The following is a 26,142-nucleotide window of genomic DNA, read 5'->3' as shown; positions in this document are numbered from 1 at the left end:
TTTTGTTGAAATTTCTTCTTACAGCATATTTTTCTGCTATTTGTGAAGAAGTCCAAATTTGTTTTTCTGAAAGACATGATTTTAATTTGATTATATTTCTTAAGCATATAATCGCAATTCTATTCTCTCTTCTATTCACAATGAGATTGTATTTGTAAGATTTGTTTGCACAGACTTTCACCACTTGTTCCATATAAAATAAACAGCTTTAAGTCAGTAAAACACAAGTTAAAAGCCACTCTATTATGAGAGTTACGAAAGACTATAAAATAATTTATTACAATAAAAATAAAAGTCTTGAGTATTAAAACTGCCATTTGTTGATATTACCTGCCAACAGTGTTCCTCAATGCATAGATGTAGGTTATATCCAATCAAAATTGTTGTAGTGAACATCTTGAACCTCCAAATGTGTCTACACAACAGCTCTGCTCCATGTTGTAGGTGTTTGTGTGACTTTTTGATGATGAACACTGGTTAAAGATCGTTAAAAACCACTGTTTGTTATTTTTCTCTCTTTTTCTTTAGTTTGTATGGGGATTTGTTACATGATTTAATACACCATATCTTTCTTTCTGTTTTTTTTTCTATAGACAAACAACTGCTATGTTTTGCTTGAGATACTTAAGTATAGAATATAATAATAATAATAATAATAATAAATTTTTTTTTTAAAGAAGATATCACGTGTTTGATTCTCAAAGTGTTCAAATATTAGTTTAAAAATCTGTTTTTGTAGCTTCTCTTTTAATTATGTTGCACTACATATGAGTAAAAGGAAAGACTTGTCTGCCTGAAGTCAGAAAATATAAGGATTTTTGTAGTCATTTCTTCCTGTGGACTTGAGGCCTTGTGGCTGAGTGGTCTAAGTAGTCAACTACTGTATTCAGTTTGACCTGCACATGACTTAAGTGTGCTTGACTCCAGTCTTAATTGGCTTGGATGTTCAGTTTTCCTAAGGGAGCTACCATTTGATTTTTATGGGGGGGGGGGGGGGGGGGGGGGGGGGCTAGGATGAAAAATTTTGTCCTGCATTTTTTTTTAGTTGTAATCTCTGTCCTGCATTTTTATTTTTCACTCTATTTGGTCCTGCTTTTTTTTTTTTTTAGTTTATCCTGTACTTTTTTTTACATAAATTGTCATCCTGACTTTTTTTTTGCAAGTGTCTCACCCTGCCTATTTTTTTTCAAATTTCATCCTAGCCCCCCCATAAAAATCAAATGGTAGCTCCCTAAAGAAGGTTTTGGTTCTCTCTGGGCACTCTGGCTTCTTCTACCAATAAAAACTGACTACCACAAAACAGTACAATAGTTTTGAAAGTGGTTTTAAACAACAATCAATCAATCAATCATGTCCACTGTTACCTCTAAATAGCTAAGCACGCTTAAAAAGGAGTGTAAGAGAGTGAGCATATGTTAGTCTATTACATAATATATTTAATGAGTTTTGGAAGTGCACATAGCTAAATTTCATGTCCATAAAACATGAAAGTTTGTCCTTTAAATGTACATGTAGTATTTGCCACTTGATGTTAAGTAGCCATCAATCAATCAATCAATGCTTAATATAAAGCTCTTGAGACTGACATTTTGAATTGTTTAGCATTTTAAATATTTGTTTTATTTTTTAAATATAAATCACTAGAAACCTAAGCCTTGTTGATGTAATGAATTATTTGTTTGGTAACATAATAAGATATTTAACATATTTAACTTTGTATAAGACTTATTGTATAGCCAAAGATTTACAAATTTATTGAATTGTAAAATTCAGAATTTCTGTGAAAACAATGTGTCTTTTCATCACATAATGATATGATGTAATTATCTCCTGAATTCATGACAATTTAACTGGTGAATTCTTGAATAAATTTGAATTAAACTGCTCACCCCCATATTCCGCTCCTGATAAGACATTTACATGGGTCTGGTCTTGCTGTCTCTTTTTAACAGATTTCCAACAAAAATATTTGATGATGTATGGCAGTTGGAAGGTTGGACAGCAGATGCCAAACAGTTTCTGTGCAATAATTTGTAAATGCTTTGACAAAATCTTTTTAAATTTAGATATGTTGTTTTCTGTGACTGAATGAAGGTTTGAAGTTTGATTTTCACAATTTTAGCTTTTATTATTGTTTTTGAGTTGTAAACCATATAAGTAGCGAAAAGTGATACTTGGATTGATTTTGATCTTTCCATTTTTGAACTTAATAAAAATTCTTTAACTTTTTTTTTACTTGATCCTGTTAGGGGTTTTAGATTTAAAAATATCATTTTCATGCTTGAAAATCCAGTTTTCTGTCAAGCTGACAGCATCTTGTTTAGACTGTATGGGGTCCATATGACTCATTAAACCAAATACCAGCCAGGTATGTTGCTGGAGCTGTATACTGATTTTGAAGTCTATTCATCTTCATCTGCAATGAATCTCTGTTTGCCTATATGGTATATGATTTTGGTTTATGATCTGCAGATATTGATAAATAAGTATTATTTTACTTAAGCGTTCCCATAACATATTAAACTATATTAGAGGGTTTGGATGGGGTTAAATGATTAAAGAATAATGCCCTTAAAAAATGAAGATTAGAGAATAACGGGCAAAAAAAATGAAGATTAGAGAAAAAAGGGGTTAATTTTTTGAAGATTAGAGAAAAAAGGGGTGAAAATTAAATGTTTACAGAATAACAGACCCCCCCCCCCCCCATCCAGACCCTCATATTAAGGTTCTCTCAAATAAAAGAATCCTTTTAACCTTTAGTCCTTACTTTAACCCTAAACTGAACCCATGCACGGATCCAAAATTTTCAAAAAAAAAGGCCCCTTAGCAAGCCAACATTTGTAGTGATACTTGTAAAAAGTTTATGCATTTATCATATTTGAAGCTAAATTTAATAAAAGGAGGAGGGTTAGGTCCCCCTACCCTTAATCTGCCTCTAGAACCCTTACACTTATGTAAAATGAAGTTACCAATATCAACATGAATATTAGAGAAACAAAGTCTGAATTATTCATGTGTGTAGACTCATTTCAACCTTTGATTTTATTGCCACATCAGTAGCTTACCTCCTTTTAAGAAACTTTGTTCTTAAATTATACACTGCATAATTGAAAATAAATTCTGAATTCTATAAATTTACATATTTAATAGTTTGCATTGTAATTTTAGAAAATGCCCTCATAATATTGAATAGTACTACAGAATGTTACATAAATAGCCAAATTCTATTGGGTATGAATTACAAAAAAGTTTAACGATATTTTTACACATTACAAAAACTAATATAAAAATAGACTGCAAATAATGACTATTATGACACTGATTTAAAATCTTGACTAATGTAGTCTCATATATCCATTGTTGAATGCAACTTTATGAATTGTGAATTAAATCCATTCATTTTATTTCTGTGGAGTCTACATAATGGACAAATCCTTGATCGAAATTCAGGTTTATACGATTTGAATAAGAATGTTCATGCCATACTAAATCTTTGATGATTGGAGTAAAAATGCAGTTGCGTAAAAAATGTATAATGTGAAAGAACCTTGCACATCTCCCTATACAGTTTCGTCTAATCCTTCGTGAAGTTAATGTCAATTTTGCAACATGGTCTTCATTTTTGATATTACATTTTTCAACTCCTCCGTATTGTTTTCACAAAGAGCACTTACTTTAGTTAGTTCTTCCTTGATTATATGTATTTGGTCCTGTTGAAGAGCCACAATGAATATTAATACCACAATTAATAATCCTATCAGAAATTTAGGTATATTATCCGCATTTTGATAAAATACTAGAGAAAAAACACCAAGTCCAAAAATTAGTTCCAGTGCCATTTTAAATATTATTTAAATTCTTGTATATGTACATTACCAATGTCTTATTTACATGTCAAAATACATGTGAACTGGTGATTGGAATTTTTAAATTTCGGTTCCAATTGGTGGACCAAATACAAACTATTAAGACATTAACGAGTTTGTATTTACTATCGTAGGCTCGTGCGAAACTTTGAAGAGTGTTGAATGACTTGTATACAATCCTTTTAAAATTCTAACCGATATAAAATTTAAATGGCAAAAAAAAAAATAATTAAAACTGTCTTTACAATCCATTTGATAATATTGTTGTAATTTAAGCATGCTTTAAATGTGCATCTATTATAACGAAACCTTTTTGTACTAGTAGGTTTAATTTTAAATATGATGAATATGCATATATACAATGCAGATAAATATGAAATATGAATTCCTATTATGCAAAATTTATTAAATACTAAAACCATACAATCATTTTTGGATTTCTGAAAAGTTTAAAATGGAATTGTTTCAAAAAGCTTTGTTTTTAATATTTATTTAAATTTCTTCTTTCAGCAAATATTTTTATGTTATTTGTGGAGAAAGTCAAAATTTGATTTCTCATATAATATAAAATTTAATTAAAAATTGAGAGCAGAGTTGGGAACTTTTCAACAGATGTGTTTCTGAATTCAACAATTCAAAGAAAAATATAATATTTTCATTATGATAAGATATTGGTGAAAAATGATCTAATCCAAAAATCAGTTGCAAGATCATTAATTTAGATTTGCTGACTTTGCACTTTCAGGATTACCACATCAGGTCTTAAGATCACTACATGAAATATAAATATATACAATGTATAATTAGAATTTAAATGTCTGTTTCAATTGGGCATGTTGGGAAACCATAACAAACTACTGGCACTTAAACATTTGAATGTTTTGTTAACACTTAGATTTAATAAAAGTATATATTTACTAAAGGGTTAAAGAATATTAAAGAGTGCTGATAGATTTTTATTCAATCTTTGAAAAAGTAAATCTTAGTTTGAATGGAAAGAAAAACTTCACTCTCAACTGATCAATGGTTTAAAACATATTTAATGTTCAGTCGTCAATGGTATTGCTAATATTTTTGTTTCATGACATATTGAGGCATTTAAAAATTGCTCAATTATGTATATCTTCTCAATCATTTTTTTTTTATTTCCAACAAGAAAATAGAACAGACAATGGAGATTTATTTTCACTAGATCCTCAATTTATTATTGAATTTATGGCATGTGTTTTACAAAGTTTGTAAAAAAAAATTCAATTATTTTTTTTTATTTACTATTTTTTTCCCTTTTGGATTGGAGGAAATTGAAGAGGTTCTTCAATGAGTCTCATTCAACTAAAAGCCATCTTCATTGTTATTGCATAACATGTTCACTAATTCACCAATTTAACTTAAAAAAGTTAACTTCAATTAATCTTAACTTGTGTAATTTATAAGTTATAACCTAACAATTGTTACAGAATAATCTCTTTTGATATTTAATGTCAGATGTTTTCTGGTGTTTAGAAAAAAACAAAATACGGCAAATCTTTTGTTTCTGCAATGTCAGTGTGTGTTATTTTTTAACTCTAAATTTGTGTATTAAGGTCAACCATAGTAGCATGGTAACATTTATAATGAACCATGAGGTTAAATGTATATACAACTTCTGAGGTTTTGTAAGATGCATGACTAAATAACAGTTCTGGTTAATTAAATATATGTTGAAGACCTTAGGTATCTATAACCATTGTTTCATTTCCAGGCCAAGTGTTAAAATTTTTTTATTTTTTTTTTTGTGGTCGGGTTCCTTAAGTGAAAGGCAAACTGAAGATTATCAAGGATTATAATAAGTGTTTGTTTGTGGTCCAAGGCTTGTTTTGTGCTACGGAGGAATCCTTAATTTAATGAAGACTGGATTTTGCTCCAAGACAGACCAAAGTATAAATTAAAGTCTGGCATGGGAGACAAAGCTGGAAGACTTGCTATATTTACTTGAAATAAGAAAATTAAAAAATTAAGGCATAAAACCAACGTGAGAAAAGAAAACATTACCAAAAAAAAAACAGATTTAAAAATACTTACAAAAGGAGTAAGTTCGGTAAGTGCCATATTTGGCCCCAATTATAAAGTTCATGGTTACAGCCCTAAAGACATGTGAAAAAGTTAAACAGAGCTGTTTTTGTCAAAGTTTAATTCTAACACAACGATTTTTACATTCCAAAACCGTCAAGATAAGGGATTTTGGTGAAATTTGACAAAATCAGCGGAATTTCAACCAAATAAAGGACCAGGAAACATAGAGCGCAGGCGTCGACAAGCTTAATATTCAAATAAAACATGTTAAATGTCTTCACAAACATTATTTTAAAAGATCTTTGTTGTCAACGTATGCGCTCTATGTTTCCTGTCAAATAATCTTTGGAAATTTACCCATTTTCATTGATTTTTTCGTGAAAAATCAATATGAGTACAACTTGTGACGTCATAATGAAACACAGAAACGTAAAATTTTAATCAAAATGGCTTATATCCTATCTAGTCAATGTATTAGCTATAATTCATCGTGATATTGGTCAATAAATCCGAATTTGAAATTTACGCTAAAAAAGTGGGCCATTTTAGGACCTTATCGAACATACTCCTTTTTGTAAAATTGAGCAGTGTTACATCAGTTCATTTATATTTTACCTACACCATTTTTTACACAGAGCAATCAGTTAACTCTAAATTTTATAAAATATTACTGTGCTTATCCAGTGACCTTAGGGGTATCACAATAGCAATGGCTCAAACAGTTTACCAAATTGCAGTTAGATTTCTTCTCCAACTAACTGATCAACTGGTAAAATATTTAAGCAGATTGCTCAAGTGAAATGTTGTTAGTATGAAGTGATTGCTGTAAAATCAAAAGTAATACTTACCATCCAGATCCAGTTAGTTGATATCTTTGTCATTTGTTTCAAACACAAAAATGACTTACTATAGTATGAGTCACTGAATAAGAAGGTCTAATTTTGACATTGAAACTTCTATCATAAATAGATTTTATAAATAAATAGTTGATAACATTGTTTTGTAAGTCTATAATTTAGAGCTCCGTTTTCCAACAACAAGTTAGTGCATAATTGTAATTTGGATTTTTTTTTCTAAAGTAAATTACTTATCTGCTACCATTAAAGGGAAATAATTTACATTACTGAAAATCAGCAAAATGTTGTCACAATTTTTGTCTGACAAATATCAACTTTCCTCATTTAATTTGTTTGTAACATTACTTTTATGATTATTAAACTTTTATCCTCTGTTTTGAAAAGAAACAATGAAATTTATTTTTAAGATGATTAAAATTTTGAAAAAAATTGTAGGCAAAATCAGAAGCCAGGTATCATTGATTAATTTTTTAGTGTACAATAACTCAATAAAAATTATTTCCCTTTAATGCCAGCAGATCAGTAATTTGTATAGAAAATATTATACAAATCATAATTACACAATAACTTTGTCTTAGAAGACAAAGCTATAAAATATACATATACAAAACAATGGTTTGAACTATTTATTTTTTAAAATCTATTTATGATAGAAGTTTCAATGTCAAAATAAGACCTTCTTATTCAGTGACTCATACTATAGTAAGTCATTTTTGTGTTTGTTACAAATGACAAAGATATCAACTAACTGGATCTGGATGGTAAGTATTACTTTTGATTTCACAGCACTCACTTCATACTAACAACATTTCACTTGAGCAATCTGCTAAAACATTTTACCAGTTGATCAGTTAGTTGGAGAAGAAAGCTAACTGCAATTTGGTAAACTGTTTTGGCCATTGCTATTGTGATACCCCAAAGGTCACTGAATAAGCACTGTAAAGCAAATATTTAATGACATTTTATTTATCAGGCAGGTGCTTAACCCTGTTTATAGAGGAGAATGTTTCCTGGTTTGAAACCATCAACATTGTCAGGATCATATAGGAAGGATTTTAGGAACAGAGGTAATATTAATGGTTCCTGTTTGCTTGATCCTGGGAAACACACATATATGGAATATATATGGATCAAGTAGTTGGATAATTTGTATGGGAAACTTTAATTTTCAGAAATGTATTATTCTTAGAATTTTTATATACTATACAATTTTATGTATATATGAAGTGGACCCCATTTATTTTACATCATCCCTTAATTAAGAAAGATAATAAGGAAGATTAAAAAAAAAAGATCTTTGCATACAATTACCGTCATTTTCTGCAAAAGAGGACTTCATACATCATGTTTTAATCTTATATTCTAAACAAACATCCTTTCAATGCCTTAAAAGTATCCTTTTGTTACAAGATGCAAATGCAACTAAAGAAAGATAACTCTAATGATAATATATGATTGATTCAGTTGGGTTATTAAGATGAATGAAAAAATGAAATAAAAGTTATTAAAAGCCATGCTTCTCACTCATCTTTATGTTGAAACAGAGTTGTTTATTTGTTGTTTCTCAATCTCTTTGAATCTACTCCTACAGTTTCAACAAATTTTTATTTTAAGATCCATAAAAACTATACACAAAAGTTGCACAGATGACATCTTTATCTGGAATTACTCAAAGAATTTTCTTATTTTCCTGAACTTGTTAACTATGGTATCAGTTATGTCTTTGATCCATATCTGGATATTAAAAAAGAAACTTTATTTAGAAATGAAACATTTGATTGGGCCAATATAAAGAAAGGTTACGTCTATTAGAATAAGGAGGGTTAATTGGAAGAAAAAAGTACATGTAGAACACATGCACCTATAAATCATCATACATGAATAAACATTATAATATTATTATTTCAGACAAGATAGACAGAATAAAAGAGGAAGCAGTGACAAATGGAGAAGATGTAAGTAACTTTAGCAATTTTACTCTTACATATATATAAGAAGATGTGGTATGAGTGCCAATGAGACAGCCCTCCATACAAGTCACACTGTGTAAAAAGCATGTTAACAATGAGTGCCAATGAGACAGCCCTCCATACAAGTCACACTGTGTAAAAAGCATGTTAACAATGAGTGCCAATGAGACAGCCCTCCATACAAGTCACACTGTGTAAAAAGCATGTTAACAATTAGGCTCAAGTAGGATATATAGGGACAAAAAGTTCCGGTTAAAAATATATTTAAATGCTCAAAAAAAAAAGAAAATCATACGCACAGAGATATTTCAAATCTTACTAAATGTATTCAAATAAGGTTGAAATTGTTTCTAGTAGTGAGGTCGGCAGTCTGCACTTCAATGTATACTTAATAATAAGGTCCAGTGTCACTTATTAGTGAGTAAATGCTCCCTAAAAAGTAAGGTCGGCAGGTCGGCAGTCGGCAATTATTAGTGAGTATATGTTTACTAAAAAGTAAGGCCAGTAGGTCGGCAGTGGGCACTTATTAGTAAATGTTTATTAAAATACTAAGGTCGGCAGGTCGGCAGTTGTCACTTATTGGTAAATGTATACTATGTAATAGTAAGGTTGACAGGTAATCAGTCGGCACTTATTATTTATGTATGCTTAAAAGTAAGGTCGGCAGGTCGGCAGTCAGCACTTATTCATCTATGTATACAATACATATTTTTTAGATTTTTAATAAGTGCCCACCACTAAATATAAAGGTATAACAACGTCATAAAAACATATTTTCCAAATTTTTAATAATTGCCGTCCAGCCTACCATTACATATAAATATTATATACTAATATTTATTAGAGCCGACCTACCGACCAATATATATAACACTAAGTTTCACACAGTCATAAAAAAGATCCAAGAAGTCCTACTTTTATGAACTATTTAATCATAATTAGGGCCCGCCTTTAGGCGAGTCGCCCTATAGTGATCAGTCTGTCCGTCCGTCCGTCCGAATCTAGAGAACCATTATGATTTCATACTTTATACTTTACATGTTTATTAACCACCACCAGAGAGCGTGTCATGATGTATGTACAACTTCCTAGGTCAAAAGCGGGTCGCCCTATAGTGATCAGTCTGTCCGTCCGTCCGTCCGTAACACTTTAACTTTGTGTCCGCTCCATATCTAGAGAACCATTATGATTTCATACTTTATACTTTACATGTTTATTAACCACCACCAGAGGGCGTGTAATGATGTATGTACAACTTCCTAGGTCAAAGGTCAAGGTCTAAAAACTTTGGTTTCAGTTGACAACCCTGTGTCCTATGGTAAAGATCGTGTCTGCTCTATATCTTGAGAACCGTTATCATTTCAAAGTTTATACTTGACATGTATATAAACCAACACCAAAGGGTGTGTTATAATTTATTTACAACTTCCTAGGTCAAAGGTCAAGGTCAAAAACTTTGATTTCAGTTGACAAACCCATGTCCTATGGTAAAGATACAATTTTTTAATGCACATTATTCACAGCGGGGCCCACAGAGATGGCCTATCTCAATGATATCTAGTTCCTACCGATTTACTCTGTAATACCAATTTACTCATTAAATATTCCTTCCGCTGGAACTATGTATCCTTATACACTACTTGAACCAACAATTATTGGTCAAAGTACTGCCTTCATGTCCATATGAATCATTTACAATTTTTCAGTCTTATATATAGTTGTTAATTTCTGTTTCATTTTGGTCTTTTGTGGAGAGTTGGCTCACTGACAATCACACCACATCTTCTTTTTTATATTATCTTTGGTAAAATGCAGAAACGTGATAAAACAGAAGTTTTGTTATAATACTAATTCCCTCTTTGTTTTGAATTCAAATCAAATGAATTGCTTTATAATTCTCCTTATAATCCATAAACTAAAACAATGAGACCAATTATCTGATGTTTTTATTGAATCAGGCACTATAGAATGGTATATTCTTGCTTTAATTTATTCTTACATTTTATCGGATCTTCCTGTCCAAAATTCAGATCATCCTTAAAAATATAAATAAAAAATTATGCATTCAGATTTCTTAAAGAATTAATTATTTAGCTGGTACTAGAGCTTTAAAGTTGCTCAAACTTTAGTTTTCCTGGTAATGTTTTGATTACTGTACTCATACCTGCCAACTTTCAAAATGCCCATGGGGGTTTTGCGTGCAAGATGGCTGTCATAGTTCTAAAAAATCTTCAAGGGGGCCTGCAAATACATTTTAATGTTGTTTTTTGGCTTCTTCATACTTTTATAAGCCTATTGTCATTGTAAAAGTAATTGTTTTGTTTAAATTGTGGACAAAATTGCTCTTTCAAAATTTCAATTTGGGAGCCTACATGGGGGAAATCCCCCACAAATAGTGACAGTTGGCAGGTATGCTGAGTGTACTTAATCTGTTCTTGCTATTTCATTAAAGCATCATACTGAATATGCATGAAATATTTGCAACTGGACATTTAGCAACCAACAATCAATCAATCATTTCAGCAAAATTGTTCATTTTAAATTGTCTTTCATAAACTTATGGATTTTTGGATTGCCTCTTTGGGCTGTCTTCTGTATTTTTAGCCTTTTTTTATTTTGAAACTATATAAAATATATGATTAGAAGTATTCAGTCATTGTAAGTCTAGTTAAGGTAACACCCACTATTTGTTGTATACATGTACTTACTACGTAGTATAGTAAGTAAAATTTTATTTACTACCGATGCGTATCAGATTTTTCTACTATAGTATTTTAAATTTTGATACAATAGTGAGAAATTTGATGGCAGAGATAAAAAGATGACACATTCCTTTGTCAAATTTGTATAAAAAATCTTAAGACGACAGGGGATCTTTATAGGGTGGTATATCTTGTAGAAAGATGACATTTTAATTGAATTTGTTTTAGGGGTTTCTACAACTTTTAGCCAACCTTGCAAGGGGTGCATAGCCAGTCAATGTCGTTAAAAACTCTCATCATTATATAACTATCAGGAATAGGGTGCCTTGAGGTATTGAAAAATAAAAAAAAAAACCAGTCACTTTGACAGTTTTTGTGGTGAATTCAGATTCAATCTAAGATAATGTGACTTTGTATGAAGTATTATGTGTCTGTAATTTTTGGTGTATGTTGATAACACTGAAATAGACAGTAAAGTGATGCATTCCATACAATGTATAGACCTAAATTAATCTTTAAGATTGTGCACCCTTCTATATCAAACCCTTTGCTTCAGATAACAAAAAATTGGAGAAAAATGCATATATGGCTCCAGGTTGAAGGCCGTACTTTGACCTATAATGATTTACTTTTAAAAATTGTGACTTGGATGGAGAGTTGTCTCATTGGCACTCATACCACATCTTCTTCCATCTATATATTATTAAAAGGAGATGTGGGTTTAAATTCAATTAAACAGCATATCAAAAATGCCAAAATTCAAAAGGGGTATCTGGTATCTACATGTGGTTGGTAAAATAGAAACCTTTACCCTTTCCTATATATATTGAATCTCACATAAAATATAAAATTGATGATCTGTTTTGCTGTTCGAATGGTATTTTGTTTTTCGTAATTCCAGATCTTTTATCCTATTTCTATGTTATCAATAAATTAATTGTCGAAAAATTAACAAATGACAGGAAATTTTGAAAATCACAGGAAATGAAATGAAATTTGGTTCTCAAGCTCACCATGTGAAATAGAAATAATGGTAGGATGTCAAATATATCATTTAATTTGTAACTTTTACTTGCTATCAATAACAGGTTAATCCAAGTGTAATGAATTCTATTCTAAATTTTACTTACAAAATTTATGATACCTGACTTAAAATATCTAGTTACTTAGAAAAAGGAATTCACTATGATTTTTATAGACAATAAAAAACAGAAGTTGAAAGTGACTGTTTGAAAGATGACAATTATTGTATTGACGTATCCATGTAATTGAGAAATTTGAGAAATTCCTGAGTCGATGAAAAGATGTATTTCTCTGACAAAATTTTATTAAAAACGCAATTTAGGATATGATATGAGAAAATATATTCTTATTCATATTTCGCCTTCGGTCTCAAGTAATAAATTAGCTTAACTTCTCTATGAGGGGTGAAGCTTACATGTTATATCTCTGTTTAAAGAAACAAACTATAACTATAGCTGGCCAGTGACCTTGACCCTAGTATATAAGCACCTGTTCCATAATAACTTGTCATTATTTTTCTAGAGGTGTGAAGTGAACACTTCACTTGAATTCTTTTTAGTTATTTTATTTTTATCTAAGATTTAGGGGAAAGTTACTAAAGTTACATTTAACTTGTCTACGATGTACGACAAGTTCTAATGTTATTTTGTTAATAAGAAATAATAATTCCTCAATTGTCTACGATGTATGACAAGTGTTGATGGAAATGAATTTAAAAAATTCTTGTCTACGATGTATGACAAGTGTCGATGGAAATTAATTAAAATTTTTATTGTCTACGATGTATGACAATTTTATATATTCATTAATAAGTATTTGCCTTAGTACGATGTACAGCACATTTGCTCCTGTTTGTTAAACAGGTAGATATTTAAAAGTATTTCTATTCACCTGAAGATTGTGAGTACTCTTCAGAATTTACACGTGTTTTACCTGCACAGGTACACATTATTTTATTACAATGGCTGAATTTGATTATGCAAATGTATTGCTTTTGCAAGATGTTTAGAATTATGTTTACACTTACAAGGGTGATGGCTATGATTTTCATCACCTCTGAGTTGTTTTAGAAATTAAAGATGATAAATTTAATAGGAAAACGAGGTATTTTGAATAAATCCTCTTCTTAAACAGTTATAAAACCTAGTAGTTTTATAACAGATCATAATGGCATTGCAATTGGAAATAATTGACAAAGCAACAGAACGAGTCAAAAGTAAGTTTTTAAAATCTAGTGCTACTTGTATAGCTTCAAAATCTCCTTCATTTGTGAATTTTTCTCAAGATAGTGCTGTTGAGATTTAAGATAGGCATGTACAATACATATTGATGCATTGACTCATTATTATTAATGTAGTAAAGAACATGTATGAATCTTGAGGTTTGAGACAGTTTCTCTGCCTTCAACTCAAGCAGAGTTTGTAGAGAAACCTGCTGCTTTATTCGAATTTTGCCATTAGAGGCTTACTTTTATGAAGATTTAGTTCTAATTTTGATCTGAACTACTGTAATGATACTGTTCATGTACCTCCTTTTGGAGTTTGTGCCATGGCTGATGATAGTCCAGCCGGAACTGAATGTTGATACATGTACGTCTTTTGATCCTGCATTAAGGTTTTTAGAAGCCTTTAAGGCTTCTCTTAGTGAGATTAATGGTCCATTATCTCATTCTGTTTGTTGAACAGTTTAATCATGATTTTGCTTGGAAAATCCCAAAATTGTTTAAAAAGGCAGAAAACTGTGTCTAAGTTTTCTTCTGGACTTTCTGTGACTGTTAATAATACTACCATGTCAGTAAATATCAAATCAGGAAAATATCAAGTTCATAGAGGAGTAATACTATCACCCTGAGAACTGTGAGAATCCTAGTGTGTCTAGGATAAATAACAAGATTGAAATGGCACTGCCTAGACAGGCCCACTATGTGGTTTCAAAGATGCAGGAAACCCAGAGATACTTTATTAAGGGGTTGATCATCACCCCTTTTGTTGAGGATTTTATTGTAAAATTCTATTTGTTTGTTTGACCATGGGTTTCTATTTAAACGCATAGGAGATGCTCAGAAATATCTAGATGATAAAACTTATTTGTAATTCTGATGTGATAGTTGATTTATTACGTTTTTAGTTATGATTGCATGAAGCAAACTTGGTGATTATACAAAGATTCTAAAGCAAATTCTAGATTCCTTGGAAGAGGTTCCAGGTCTAGCAATTATTTTACTCCCAGCTGTTATGGGAAAGGCAATATCAGTCTTTTAACTGTGGAGGCTCTGTTGGTCAACAGGGCGTATACTAGTAGGCAATTCCCTTCATTGAGAGGGAGAGGTTTCCAAAAAGGGAACAGAGAATCTCAAAGAGGTCACATTTCTCAACCAGTTGCTATATACAGTAGATAACTTAAATACTATGATTTGGAAAATGTTACTAATGATCTATTGATATTAGATTTAATAAGAAATGGTTATAAAATTATTTTTAGTGATGTACCACATATTTGAATATAATACATTTCACCTTTCATAAGGATGAAATAATTTCAGAAGTCCAAAAATTGATAGCTAAGGGAGCTATTTAAGAGGTTGATCGATCATTGGAAAATCAGTTTATTTCCTATATTTTCTTAGTTTCTAAGAAAGATGGGTCTTCAAGGCCTGTTACCTATTTGAATAATTCAAACAAACTTAGCTTGTGGCTAATCAGCATTTGGAGCAGGACCATTTATCTTTTGTTTTGATGTAATTCTTAGGGATGGTTATCTATATATATATATATAGAGAGAGAGCTAACATCTATAGATCTCACAGATGCATATTTAAGTATCATTTATGATTATATCACAATTTCCTGATTCATGTGGAAAGGACATTGATATGATATTTATGTTCTTTGTTTTGGATTGGCTTCTGCATCAAGAGTTTTTACTAAGGTTTTAAAACCTGTCTATGTATTTTTATGAAATAATGTCACTTGAAGTATATACATGCTATAGTTTATACATTGATGATTCTTTTATTATGGATCAGAATTTAGATGGTTGTATTGTGAATACAGAAGAAGTGGTGCAAATGCTTGATAAGCTGTGCTTCAGAATAAATTTTGAGAAGTTGGTACTCATTCCTTGGAATCACATTGTTTTCCTTTGTCTCATTATTGATACTGAGCTATTTAAGTTTTTTATGACAGATGAGAAATGGTAAAATTATCTCCCTTGGGAAATTCTTCTTAAATAGAATTGTGTAACTGTATTATAGATGATTTGCATCATATATTGGTCTTGTGGCACATGCTTTTAATGCAGTATCTGTGGGAATGTTGCAGAAACATGGCGAGAAATAATGTTGAAACACTGTATAATTGTTACAGTGTTTATTATCATCAATCTATAGGTGAAATTTTTAACAATTTAAATCAGAAATTAAGAATTGATTTTTAGACCCATCCAAATAAGTTTTTCGATTGGACCAGATGCCTCATTAGAAGGATTTGGGATCCAAATTTGAAGAAAATTTTTCTGTTGGTAGATGGAGCTTCTTTAAGAACATGCGCTCATTTCATATAGATTTCTTAGAATTGTAGGCTATATTTTTCTTTTGGAGAGAAATTTTTAGCACAGAGAGTTATACAATCAGAAAATACAATTTCAGTAGCATTTATTATGCAATAGGAGGTATAACCTCTTTGTCACTTTTAAAACATGCTTACTACAAATATTTCATTATTTGGGCTTGGTGTTCAAGAAAGAACATTTTTATCACAGCTCTTTATATTCCTGGTAAGAAAATTTTGATGCTTATCATATGTCTAAAAAATTTACAGATTCAACAGGATGGCAATTGAAAGAAGATATATTTGTTTTGTTGTTATCACGTTTTCATTTTCAAATCTGTAGATATTTGATTCGTTGTCTTTTGACCAACAAGCTCCTTTCAGAGATGTTTGTACTTTTCATGGTCAGATTTAAGACCTTATACTTTCCAATCTTTTTCATTGTTGGGGATAATTATAAAGAAAATTATTAGTGATAAAGTTCAGAAGGCTCTTTTGATTATTCCTTTTGGTCTGCTCAGAGTTGGTTTTCTTTGCTAAGACCAATTTTAATTTATTTGACAGTTCAAAAGTTCTGCTAAACATAAAAGTTAGTAATAATGTTACATACTGAAGAATGCCTTTCCGTTAGGAAGAGATTTGATTTAACTGTGTATTGTAAAAAATATAAGTGAACCAACACCTGAAGGGTTGATTGTGCGGTAGGGTAAAAACGTGTGTATTATATTCAGAAATCACTTTAATATAAACAGGAGATTTCAAAATCATTTGTAAAATATATTTACACTTCATCTTGGAGATCATGCATCTATGATCAAGCATTATCAATATTTTTTGAGAAATTTCATTATTTGGTGTGTTCAAAGAGAACCAATTCCTTATCACCATCTAAAAAGGATGTTATTGATTATTGAAATTTTTTGTAAAACACAAGCTTTTCATATTCAGCATGTTTAATGTGAATTTTACTTGTTTTATGTTGAAACAGACTTGATCCTTTAAGAAGTAGATGTTACTAAATTTGTTTGTTTACTACATGCATATGTGAAAGGTTGCTTAAGCCTGAATCTGCAATTGAAGAGTAAGATACTCTTTCACTGTGGAGATGAATTTAGTGCTATCTTTTTAAGTTCTTTATATTCATTAGAGGATTTTACATTGAAGACTGTCTTTTATACTTGTGTCTTTATTTGCCTTGATTACAACTGCCAAAGTACAATCTTTATCAGCTGTAGATTTACATTCTATGTCTTTCATTCAGAGACATGGCACTTCAGTTTTTCATATACATGAGTTTTTGAAAAATACTAGATCTGTTAGTTAGTCTACCTAATGAGGTGATCAAGGGTTTTGATAAACCAAAACTTTGTGTTGTTAAGACAATGATTTATCATGTTTTGTGTACAAAATATGTGAGAGAATTCATCTAAGTCTTTTGGTAAAGTTTAGATAGTTAGAGATAGTTCTAATTTTAGCCGAGGTTTTAAGGATTACTCATTTAGAGGAACCTCTTCATAAGTGCATTTAGCTTCAGGATGTTCTATTAAAGACATTATGGCAACAGCTTAGTCTGGACATATGATAAAACTTTTTATAAGTTCTATAAAAGGGAAAGTGAATAATATCAGTACTAAAACACTTTTCTTCAGTTGTAGTTACTGGATGATCTTGTGATTTCTATGCTTTATTAAATGTTGGCATTTATAAAAATTGTTTTTAGTTTGTGTCTACACTTTAAACAAGCTAATTTATTACTTGAGACCGAAGGCGAAATATGAATAAGAATGTTCCTTCATCCAAGCATATCTTGGATGTGCAGGATGAAGGTCATTCTTAGAATATGAGCCTGAGGCTCGAAAGTAATTAATTCCCACCCTAGGGATTTTCAGTCAGACCCACCCTTTTTCCAATGGGTTTTATATTTGGTCGACACAAACTTGCTTTAAATTATGACAAGTTATTATGGAACAGGTGCTTATATACTAGGGTCAAGGTCACTGGCCAGCTATAGTTATAGTTTGTTTCTTTAAACAGAGATATAACATGTAAGCTTCACCCCTCATAGAGAAGTTAAGCTAATTTATTACTTTCGAGCCTCAGGCTCATATTCTAAGAATGACCTTCATCCTGCACATCCAAGATATGCTTGGATGAAGGAACATTTTCATCAAATAAGTTGCTGTAATAAATATATATTAGAAATTTGAGAAATATTATAACAGTGGACAGAAAAGACTTTTTATTATTCACATGGCAAAAACAGGGAAGGATTTGACTTAAAAGGTAGTTTTTACGAGAAAACAAGTGACAAAAACAGAAATTGACGAGGAAGTAGGAAATATATTTCTTTTTGTGCTTTGAACTTGCTAATTAACAAACTGACCATTTGTATAGACATTATACAAACAAGATGTGTATTGGCTTGTAAATTGTGTATAAGCAAAGATCAAAGAAGATGGTGTAATTATGGTCTAATGTAAAGCATCTTTGAAGAGATATAAAATTCCTTGGGCAGGTTGTTTGTGATTGATATATATGTATACATATAAGTTATAATGAAAAAAACTAGTGGATGTCAAAGGATGGACTGTACAAAAGTGAAGAATGTGAGTTATATTTTTGCTACTTGCTTTTTGTATATCATTTTGATATGTCACTACCTTTTTGGTCTTGTGGTAGTTTGGTCAACATGAGCGACTAGGAGCATAGGTGGATTGTTGGGGCCCTGGGGGCCGGGACTGCCCCTTTTGTGGGAAAAATTTGGTTGATTATATAGGAAATCAATGAAGCATGACTGGAGCCGGGCCCCCCTTAGATCAGTCAATGCCGGCCCCCCTTATGAAAAGTTCTGGATCAGCCACTTGTGGATTTGATCCCCAGGAGTGACACTCCATATAAAGTGAGAGCAAAGACTAGCAGGCTAAGGGTGTTAACTAAATTACAAATTAGAATAATAAGTCTGCCAGTGGTATGACACGTCTTCCTTTAAAATTATGAACTGGTGCTTTTATTGGGGGTCTTGTACAAAGCAGCACTTATCATATTTACCTGAATATGCAAATAATTTGCCACAGCTTTTTGTTATTATTATCAATATGAATGAGAAAATAGAAAGTCAAGCATGAAATAGAAATTGATGACTTGTAGGGATCACTCATTTATCTAATGCTGAGAACAGTACTGTATTGCAGATGGGGATGTTAACAGCGATGACTCCCCTTTTTTCCCCCAAAAAAAACTTAAATGGGAGGAAAAAAACTCAAAGAAATATGTTAAACTAAATAAGGTACCATAAAATACCAGAAAAACTGTTTTAACAAAATCTCATAAGACTCTTGTTTCCTTCAGCAATTTTGACATACAATTGAAGTTGGTGTTAATCCAGAATGTTTTTATTGAGTATTTTTGTTGCTTTCTCAATCTTTTGCAATTGAATAAAGGTTTTAACAGTACGGTTGATCATTATTTATAATGAAATGTCTTATCAGAATCAGGAAAAAGCTTGGTTGGTATTTTCAATACCAGCATGATCCAAAAAATCTGACTAAAGGGAGATAACTCAAGGTTTTCATCAGAATAATTTTATTTAATCCTATTATTACTTACATGACCTTGCATTAATAAATACATAATTATTTAGTTTAATATTTATATTCAATACAATTCATTCTAGACCATACTTCATATCTATTGTGGCATTTTATATACATGGTCATATTAATTTTGATGCTTTCACTTTTTATGGAAATAATTGTTCTTTGAAAAGTAAAATTTTATTTTATAATTTCAACCAATTGAATGACACTTATGGTCATATTTTATGACTGAATGGGAATTTTATTGTGAAATTCTGTTTCTAAATAAATATATGACTTAAAAAGAAGGCAGCTTGATTTTTTGGGACCAAATGGTTTTTTTAACAATAAGTGTTAATTATTCAGGATTATTAATTCTTACGCAAGATAGATCCACAATTATCTAAGCTATTAAAGGGAGGACATACTAAAGATCATATTCATCTTTAAAAAAATTAAAAGTGCTAAATCCTATAGGAGTTAATTGGATTGATACTCTATTGACTATTTCTGTAAACGGTTTTGACAATACACATTTTCCTAGACATCTGGCCGTCATATAAAAAGCCAATACAACTGTGACAAACCAATAATCAATACCGACTTCTGATGCTGGGTCCCTGGGATGTTTATCCATACAAAGTAATTATATTTTAAACTAAGCTTCTTGGTATTAGAGACTTATATTTCTTGGATATTAGGATACATTGTTTCAAAAGGAAGAAATTAAAGGAATATATATATTTTTCTTGATATATAAGGATTGTTTATATATTTGTGACAAGATGCAAAGTCAACAATGGGATCAATAATTTGATGGAATTAACGTTGTGGATTTTTAACGTGGATTTCTAACGTTACAAAAGAATCAGGAATGATGTTTAGATCAGAGTGTGTAAGTATGCATTAGTGCAGCTGCACTTAAACTGATTGATATTTATATTTTGTAAAAAAAATCATCCTTTACTTTACTTAGAGATTCAAATGCACTCAAGTATGTGAATTGTTAGCTTAACCAAACAATTATAGAATTGGAATTAGCTAGCATTGCTTATAGAGAGGTAAATCACTTTCTTCTCAAAATTTAAAATTCTGACTCCTCTTATACAAGGGAGACAACAAATATATTCAAGTACTGTAAACTATGAATTTTCTGTGCTGGAGAATAATGTGAATAAGAATGATAAATCTTTGTAGAAAGACCAAGGTTTAATTCTTTTGTCACAGGTTTTGACACAAATTTTTAGTCTGAAGAAGGCTTAATTACTAGTAGCATGCTACCTTGAACTTATCAAGAGATCAAAGGTCATGTAATAATGGTATATCTGCTTACTATAGAGACAAAGGTCCAGTATTTAGCGTCCTTAACATTTAACCTAAATACCCACTGACTGAATTATTTATCTAACACCTTTTATAAAGACCAGCCACTTGAAATTTTAATGAATGGATTTTATCCTTACAATAGATTCTGAAAAAATGTAGATTAAGCTCCAGTTATAATGATTGAAAATATTGTTAAATGGACTGGGGTTCTGCGTTGGATGTGTTAAAGTTTTATTGAGCTTTTTTATCCCAGTTTTATTATTTACTGATGTGTAACAAAGATCTTGTTTGTAAAATACGATCTCCTGTCATCTAAGATAATGTGGTTATTATTAATAGAAATGTATTCAAATTTTTATATCATTTTATTTACACCAGAAACATAAGACATTTGATGGGAAATTAGATATTATGTTTTATGGGGAAAAAAGGGTTGTGTATTATAATGTATCAGGAGTTTTAACAGAAGTATAAAATGAATGGTTATATATAAACTGCAATTTCTATGTCTTCAAACGCAAAAAGAAGAATTGTAATTAAATGTATGAATGAAAAATAGAAAAACAAACAATAAATAAATGAATATACCCTGAGGCTATCTCTTCAGACAAGATAAGAATAATGGAACAAACAAAATAGTTCTTTGATACTTCTGAACTGAAAGATGAGATAAAATCAAAGAGACAGCATCCCATCAATACCTAATAAACATCATCAAAGAAAGCGGTCTGCTGTGAAAGACATTTCTAATAGTATATGTCAAACATTTAATTTCTCAGAGAGTCTAGACAATATTTGAGTTGATTTAACAGCAGCTTCCAAAGTACATGCAGCCATTAATACCAATAGTTTAACACACAATAGATATATACAGTCACAATTACTAATGAGGTAGTTCTGACTTTGACAGGCTATTATGATTATAATGTGGTATAAAGTAGTGTGATGTTCCACTCAAACCTTAATTGACTAGGATTGTCTGCCAAATATCATGGTTTTATCTTGGCGCTCCAAATTCCTCCACCAATAAAAAAACAGCTACCATGATATATAGCAAATAGTGCTGAAAACGGCATTAAGGTGGTACCCAATACTTTCACTAAAATTCATTTGGCTCGTTTAATTTTGATAAAATTTTGACAAAGCATTTACTTTGACCCTTTAACAAAAATATAAAAATTTCAAAACTTTTGAACCAACCGTTTTGTCAGGAAAATTACACTGGTTATATAGCAGTTTGACAAACAATTTTGATCTTTGTGAAGCTTATTATTCCCTTTACAACACAACGTAATTAAAATGTTTAGCTGACTTTACAGAGTTATCTCCCTGTAGTGTTAGGTACCACCTTAAACATCAACAATCAATCAGTAACAGGAAGTAGTTTTGTGAGCGCCTATTCTTCTCCTTTTCGCTCAATCAGTGAAATTGCATAAAAGTACTATGGAAAACCCACATTGAAAATTGTATATTGTTGCACCCAGTCAGGTCAAGACCAAAGCATTTAAAAACATGAGATTTTCAATTGTATATTTGATTTTTTGAAATTTGATGTGAGAACATTGAAATGAAAACAAACTTTTTGCATATAAAATGAAGTAAAGAGTCCATTTAATACAATGCATTTACATAATATGTATTAAAGAAGTGTCAAATTAAAAAAAGAACATGGATCTCCAACTAAAAATTGTAAATGTGTTAAATCTCTGTAAGAAGTATCAAATAAACTCCAGAACATTTAACAGTGACAACAACTTATTGAAAAATTCCAAATAGGACTAACATTATTCATTTTGAAAATATTCTCAACTGTTCCTCTAAAAGTAAAACTGAAAAAAGTTGCTAACCATTTTAGTAAGCACTTAATGTCATACTGGTCATTCCTAGCAAATAAAATGCTACCCATTTAGAAACAAGTCTATACAATAAACTTTTCCTTTTATAAAATTTATAAAACTTGCTACCTGACGAAAGTTAGCACTAAAACTTAAAGCACACCCTCTCCCAGCTATGTATTGAAATGCTACCCCTATGAAAATAAATCTTAAGAATAAACTTTCCCTTTTATTTAAAATAAAATGACAAAAACTGCTACCAAGGTTAGGTAAGCACCAAAATTGAAGGTTACACTCCCTGATGCTATTGAAATGCTACCCCTGCTAAAATAAGTCTACAGAAATATAAACTGTTCCAACTTCCTTTAAACCTGAATTGACAAAAGTTGCAACCACAGTTAGAATAGAATGTCACACCCACTCCCAGCTGTAAAAATTCTGTCCCCTTTAAATATACATCTATAAAAATAAAGTGGGAGTAACTGTAAACAAACCAGATAGTCATTTAGTTGTCCACTACATAAACATTACATTATTTATATTTGTCTTCTGGTCAGAATATTGATGGACTTTTAATGACATGTTTTATACTATAGAGTTCTCTGTACCAGTTACATGTATCTTAATTATCTCAACTGACCATAGAAACTGGACAATGACCATTATTTAAAAACAAGGTTAATGTCCAGTTTAGTAGTTGACAAGCTTAGACTAAGGTTAAATATATTGTATTAAATGAATACATTTCCTTTATTTATCAGGTTGAGCTCCAACAAACATATTATAATAACTGTATATAACCCACAACATTCTGTATGTGACTGTCCCAAATCAGGAACCTTTAATTTCAGTGAATGAGAAAACAAGAATCGGCCTGATTTATGTACAAAATAATAAGGAAACTATTTAACATTAAAAAGACAAAGTGTCTATGTGACTTCAGCAAAAACAAATAAATATGCAGTACCAAATGCTGCAATAATTTAGAAATTTGAAAATACAATCAAATCTGATTATAACAGATGTGGGTCCATGATTTTGAAAAAAGAGGAAATGGGGCTTCGGGTTAGACAAAATTTGTATTGAATCCAGTAAAAAGGTCTAGATTAACTATAAATGAAGCTCCATAAGGGGAGCCTGCATGGAAACCCCCAAACACCTGAAAATCTGCCTCTGTATAAAGCTCTGAGAAAATTTACCTTGCAATACAACTGACCTTTGAATAGAGTTTCAAAATGTATATGTTAATTACTCAGGGGAATGAAAAGAGGGTAACCCTAGCTTGAGTGAGGAGACCTTTATAGCAGGTTTGACTGTTTGTAGAAAACCTAGCCATCTTCAAGATATGTGATAAACTATATTATGTGTAAATTAGATTAAAAGAGAAGAATTTGAAAAGAATAATAAAAGGAACATATTTGTATGTAATTTTATGTCTATGTCAGACATTTATAGAACTTTTTAGGGCAATCAGTCTTTCAAACATAACAATTGTCACCAGTAATAGATATAAGCATTATACCATACAAGTGAATAATCCATTTATTAGCCATTAAGAAATACCAAAAAATTATATATAAAGAAATATCATTCAACAAATCATTATAGTGTAAAGAGGATAAAAACCATTAAATTGTCTTATATCTTCAGAATGCATTATAAGTGCATTCTTTTATTTGAATTCACTTATAAATGTCCAAGTGATTTTATTTATTTATGTTGACACTTAAAGTTTGTCATTATCTTGCTTCAAATGTAAAAAATCTTTATTTTTCATTGAAAGCTGAAGATCTTCCAGCATTTAATCTCAAGTGCTTATACTTTAGTTGATAGTTTGATTGGTGATTGATTGTTCCTTGATAAAGTCTATAGGCAAATTTAAGTGTATATTTAGGAACAATATAAAAATAAGAAGATATGATATGATTGCCAACAACCACTAAAGACCAACTGACATGGAAGTTTACAGCTACAGGTCACCATACTGTCTTCAACAATGAGCAAAATCCATACCGAAAAAAGTGAGCAATAAAAGTTCATTACTGAAGACCTTCAATTGTACAACTATCATGCTCATTCCTGTGATATATACATGTAGTATTAAAACACACTTCTTGTCCCCTTTTATGCCTTATCCATCCTGTCAATTTTTAAATTTAAAACTCAACAACTGTAGTTAGTAAATATCAATTTAAACTGTGATAGTCAAGTCAAGTTCATAGATTTATTTTTTATGAATGGTGTACTTTTTATTGATTCTTGGTTCTTGTGCTTGAAAAATTGTGCTTTTTATTTGTTTTAAGCATATAAAAAACCTGTTTAGTTTAGAAATTAATAACCAAAAAGATGGCATATTCATCAAAACAAATTCCAAAGAATTCAAAGATGGCTATATTTGAGGTAGATAAATCATCTTTCTATGAAGTTGCCGTTCTCTGATCCTAGCAGAGGTAAAACAAAGGCTTCTATAAGCTGGATTTTATTGGTTCTCTGCTAAGCAAAGGCTGGGAACAATATCTGGGTGGGAGGACAATTGTTTTCAATCCAACTGAAAGTGTTGATCTAGTACAAAGCAGGGTGAATGCATGTGATATGAACATCACATTGTACTTAAAATGCATGAAATATTTGCTACTGGCTATAAGCATCAATCAATCTGAGAAAGATTGGCCTAATTTTTTATGTAAATTGCATGTTAATTTAGTCATAGTCTTTCATTTAATTGTTCATAATTATTTCATATACTATATAAATTTATAAATTAATGCGTTCTAAAATTGTTGCAAATCCTTGACCTATGTCAAAATTTAAATTATGTGATTGCAAAAGTTTTATTTAGGACAATCAGTACTGAAAGTATGAACGCAAGATTTATAATCAGGAACTTGATGAAGTAGCATTTTTTGCAATAAAAACATTACAGTTAAGTTTCAGAAATTACAGTATTAGGATTCACAGACCTATTATGAGGTTGAAATGAGATGGGATAAATTTGTTTTCTGTGGCCTTGTCAGCTTACTACAATATATAAGAAATGGAGTAGGGTGTCGACTATGATATTAATGAACAATTAACAGTATCTTATATTATGACCTTGATAATAATAGGAATATTATTATACTATTATACCAATCATATACTGATATACGCTATATGATTAATAATTGACATGGACATATAACTAAGATAATGTTTCATAACTGCTTATTCAGCATTTTTTGTTTTTATTAAATCCCTGGCAATTTTCAATGAAAACTTTTCTGTTTATTTCTGCAAAAAAAAAATGCTCTCCTTTCATTACTTCAAATAGGGGGTTTCCTAGCCTCACGGTCATAAAACTTTTGAGCATGATTTTTGTACTCAGACTCGAAAAAGCTGATTATAGTAT

The 26,142-nt window shown here is 30.6% G+C and overlaps 1 protein-coding gene across 2 annotated transcripts in view; it reads left to right on the top strand.

The window, feature by feature from the left end:
• LOC139527757 (septin-2-like) overlaps positions 1 to 26,142 on the top strand; it is a 69,380-nt gene that overhangs the window by 11,008 nt on the left and 32,230 nt on the right. For both annotated transcript variants that reach the window (XM_071323397.1, XM_071323398.1), the window contains exons 3-4: positions 7,749 to 7,842; positions 8,684 to 8,730. In XM_071323397.1, coding sequence (XP_071179498.1) covers positions 7,779 to 7,842; positions 8,684 to 8,730 — 111 coding nt within the window. In that variant the 5' untranslated portion in view covers positions 7,749 to 7,778. The remainder of the gene's footprint in view (positions 1 to 7,748; positions 7,843 to 8,683; positions 8,731 to 26,142) is intronic.

The sequence above is a fragment of the Mytilus edulis genome, chromosome 6, assembly GCF_963676685.1.
Source record: "Mytilus edulis chromosome 6, xbMytEdul2.2, whole genome shotgun sequence".
Taxonomy (NCBI): domain Eukaryota; kingdom Metazoa; phylum Mollusca; class Bivalvia; order Mytilida; family Mytilidae; genus Mytilus; species Mytilus edulis.
Note: the sequence above shows the minus strand (reverse complement) of the source record. Positions and strands in the feature narration are given on the sequence as shown.